General features: G+C 36.8%; 1 protein-coding gene across 1 annotated transcript; it reads right to left on the bottom strand.

The window, feature by feature from the left end:
* Positions 1-200: 200 nt before the first annotated feature.
* Positions 201-2143, bottom strand: MED31 (mediator complex subunit 31). Its single transcript, XM_009881439.1, has 3 exons — positions 2055-2143; positions 1294-1390; positions 201-577 (listed from the first exon to the last, which is right to left on the bottom strand). The coding sequence occupies exons 1-3, from the start codon at positions 2140-2142 to the stop codon at positions 385-387; spliced, it is 378 nt and encodes a 125-aa protein (XP_009879741.1). The 5' UTR covers position 2143; the 3' UTR covers positions 201-384.
* Positions 2144-3481: the final 1338 nt, after the last annotated feature.

The raw sequence follows: 3481 nt of genomic DNA on the forward strand, positions 1-3481 counted from the left end.
GTAGTGCATGAGGGAGTTCTTAGCCATGCTTTGAGACATGTTGTTATTCTCCAGGGAAACTGCCTCCTAAGAATGGACTTCTGAGCTACACTTTTGGGTTAAATACTTAAATGTCAGTGCCCTCAAAACTATGTTTTGTTTTCACAATCAAGAGGAATCAGTAACTACAATAAGTAATGTTCTTACAAAACTGTGCATGCTACAAAATAAAATTGCTGAAGTAGGTGTTAAAAGTTGACAAAAGAAAACAAACCCAGTCACTTGATAAATCAAAAATTCAATGTACACATACCCAGAGCCAAACTCACAGAAGCATTCATTCCTCTCTTGTAAATACTTTAACTAACACAAAGTACACCTTATCATCACTCTTCCAAGTGTTTTTCATTTTACAGAGGTGTTGTTCTGTTGCTGCTGCTCTGCAAGTGCTTGCTGGAGGCGCATCCTTTTCCGTGAATAGTGCTGCCAGTGAAGAATCTGTTGCTCATCAATAAATTTAGCACACTGAGCATTTACCAGTTCTTTGCGGAAATGTTCATATTGGAGCAGCTCTAACATATGCAAACATTGAGGATACCTGGATTAAAAATAAACATACTTTAGTACCGGTACACTAAAACAGGAGTCCCCAGTAATTCTGTGGTTCGTTATTTTAGTTTTATCATGTATATGCTTTACTCAAGTATTAAGCCACTTAAGACTGTAGGTATTCCACACACCGTAATTTAATAACTTCAGGCTAGGAAACCAGGAGTCCTATAACAGTTTATAAACGGATATACATGCTTGCTTAGAGTAGCTTCTCTAATGGCTAGATTTTACTAAAATACATAACAATGACCATATCTGTTTCCAGAGCTCATTTAAAGAACATAATCAAGAACTTTTCTCCCAAAATTTGAAGGATTTTGCACACTCACAAAAATGCAAAGTCATCCTTTGTTTCATGTAAGCATTAACAATGCAAAATCACTTTTAAAATGTACTTACTGGGCCTAACTGAAGTAGTTCTGTACCATAATGTTCAATAGTTTTATTTTGAACAAATGGTAAAGTAAAGATCCAGGCTGCAAAAGGAAGATCCCATGCACAACTCATGAAAGACAAGTTTTATAATTTTGTCTATTCTTGCTACATCTGGACTGTTTGGAACAGGAAAATTTATATTGCATTTAAACACAGGTAAGGTTACAGGCAGAAATCAAATACTGACATGCTGCTGTACAGTACATAACACAAGGTAAATATGAAATCATCAAAATGCAGAAACCTTACTTTTAACTTAACACTTACTTCAGGTATTTTGCATATTCAGGTTCTTTCCAATAAAGTAAATATTTAAGATAGTTTACAAAAGCTTTGTCTTTGAAGTAGCCTCTTTGTGCAAGAACTGAAATAAAATGACAAATAAGGAATTGTCAGTTACAGATGTGTGAAAAAAATCTGCCAAACTTGAAGAATATGTATTCACAAAACTATATGAAGAGGCACTTTAGCCAAAACTTTATCATGACAATAAAATTTTGACAATTCAAAATAAAAAAAAAAAAACCACACAGGGAAAATACATTTTATGTCAACATACTAGGCATAATAAACTAGTCTAATCTCTATTATGGTAGGTGTCTTCCATACAACAGCAAGGAAGAGAACAGCTTTTTGGAACAGAAAATTTTGACTAGCATCAAAATTGGCAGGAAATTGAAGAAAATTCAGTATAGCACCTGAAACTATTATTAATATTAGTAAACTTCAGATAAAGGAATACTGTTAACTTGACATTACGGTTTAACCACAGACCTGAACTTCTTTTTTTTTCTCCACCAGACAGATGCATATTTTTTTCATTTCAACCAATAAAACATTTTGCAATTTATAACCCCCACCTGTTAAAAATCTAGAAATATTATTTACAGACTACCTTTATTCTGTGAAAGACCCGTTCCCTTTTATTTGTTTAGCGCTCTCTCCCTGTCTAACATTACCAGTAATAATAAACACCATTAAACTATATTCATTGCTCCAGATCCTGATATTTGCTTTCAAGTACTCACAGTTGAGGTAATTTGGATTTGCTAGACATTGAACAAACTCTAACTCCAGCTGGAATCGAAGTCGATTTCCTGTATCATCTGATAACATGAGAAAAACAGTAAGAATTGGACCCACACAACAGATTTGAAAGTAATTTTCTCAGTTTGAGCCATACTAATAGAGAGAACGTGTTTTAACAGGAGGAAAAGCAGTAACGCCCCATAATAAATATGGATTCATTTAGCAAAGCCTCCATTACATGAATCAGTGTTGGGCTTGCATTAATAAACACGCCGGTTTCTTTTAACAGCCAAGCAAGTGCAAGGAATGGAGGAATGCCCATGGGCACTTTAAGTTTAGAGTCAAGGAAAAGGGAAGAGCAAGAAGCCTGGAATATTTGTACAGGGAAAACTAAGAAGGTAAGAACCGGGAACTGCCGACAGCCCACTGAAATCCTAGTTGGATGTATTTTTAAAAGTAGTGCAAGGCAGCATTTATTTTTTTTTTTTTTTGCAGAAAGGTACCTTGATATAGTATGGGGTCTAGAGCACAAGTCTTATGAGGAGCGGCTGAGGGAACTGGGGTTGTTTAGTCTGTAGGAGGCTGAGGGGAGCCCTTGCCGCTCTCTCCAACTACCTGAAAGGAGGGTGTAGCAAGGGTGGGTGTGTGTGTGTGTGTGTCAGTCTCTGCTCCTAAGTAACAAGCGATAGGATAAGAGGAAATGGCCTCAGGTTGCATCAGGGGAGGTTTAGGATGGGTATTAGGAAAAATTGCTTCACCAGAAGGGTTGTCGAACATTGAAACAGGCTGCCCAGGGAAGTGGAGGAGTCGCCATCCCTGGAGGGGTTTAAAAGATGTGTAGACGTGGTGCTGAGGGACATGGTTTAGTGGCGGTTTTAGCAGCGTTAGGTTGATGGTTGGACTCTATGATCTTAAGGGTCGCTTCCAACCTAAATGATTCTACGACAGTACACTAGTGAGAATACTGCAATGTTCTCACAGTACAGTGTACACCAATCACGAGCGCTATACCACTGGGGTTGATACAGGATCCAGTGCTGTAAGTGATCCTGGCAGGAAAAAAAAATCCATGTAAATGATGATTCTATATTTAAAATTATTTTTTTACAAACTACTGGGCAGTCATTTTTTTAATCTCTTTAAATAGCCCACACTGCCTTTAGTTCTTTTAATTTTTGTAGCATTAACAAGGACTAAATAAAATACTTCAAGTGGGAGTAATTATTTATTTAATACTTATAAAACTTACGACATAAAAATTAGGTGATAGTAATTTGATAGATTCTCTTTATCATTATATTTTAGTGACCGGTCCCTAATCCCTTAGTGACTCCATCTCACACCTCAGACCATTTCCATACCACGGCACTTCCAAGGCCACGTCCTTAAAACAGTAAGAAACTGGAGCAGAGAATAAAAGAGCGGT

Source organism: Charadrius vociferus, unplaced genomic scaffold, assembly GCF_000708025.1.
Source record: "Charadrius vociferus isolate BGI_N301 unplaced genomic scaffold, ASM70802v2 scaffold323, whole genome shotgun sequence".
NCBI lineage: Eukaryota > Metazoa > Chordata > Aves > Charadriiformes > Charadriidae > Charadrius > Charadrius vociferus.

Excerpts from the sequence above, each read along its gene's own strand:
- MED31 (XM_009881439.1), bottom strand. The coding sequence starts at position 2,142 with ATGTTATCAGATGATACAGGAAATCGACTTCGATTCCAGCTGGAGTTA. Across the intron at positions 1,391-2,054 it reads AAATCCAAATTACCTCAACT|TTCTTGCACAAAGAGGCTAC; the intron begins GTGAGTACTTGA and ends ATTTTATTTCAG. Across the intron at positions 578-1,293 it reads GAATATGCAAAATACCTGAA|GTATCCTCAATGTTTGCATA; the intron begins GTAAGTGTTAAG and ends TTTTTAATCCAG.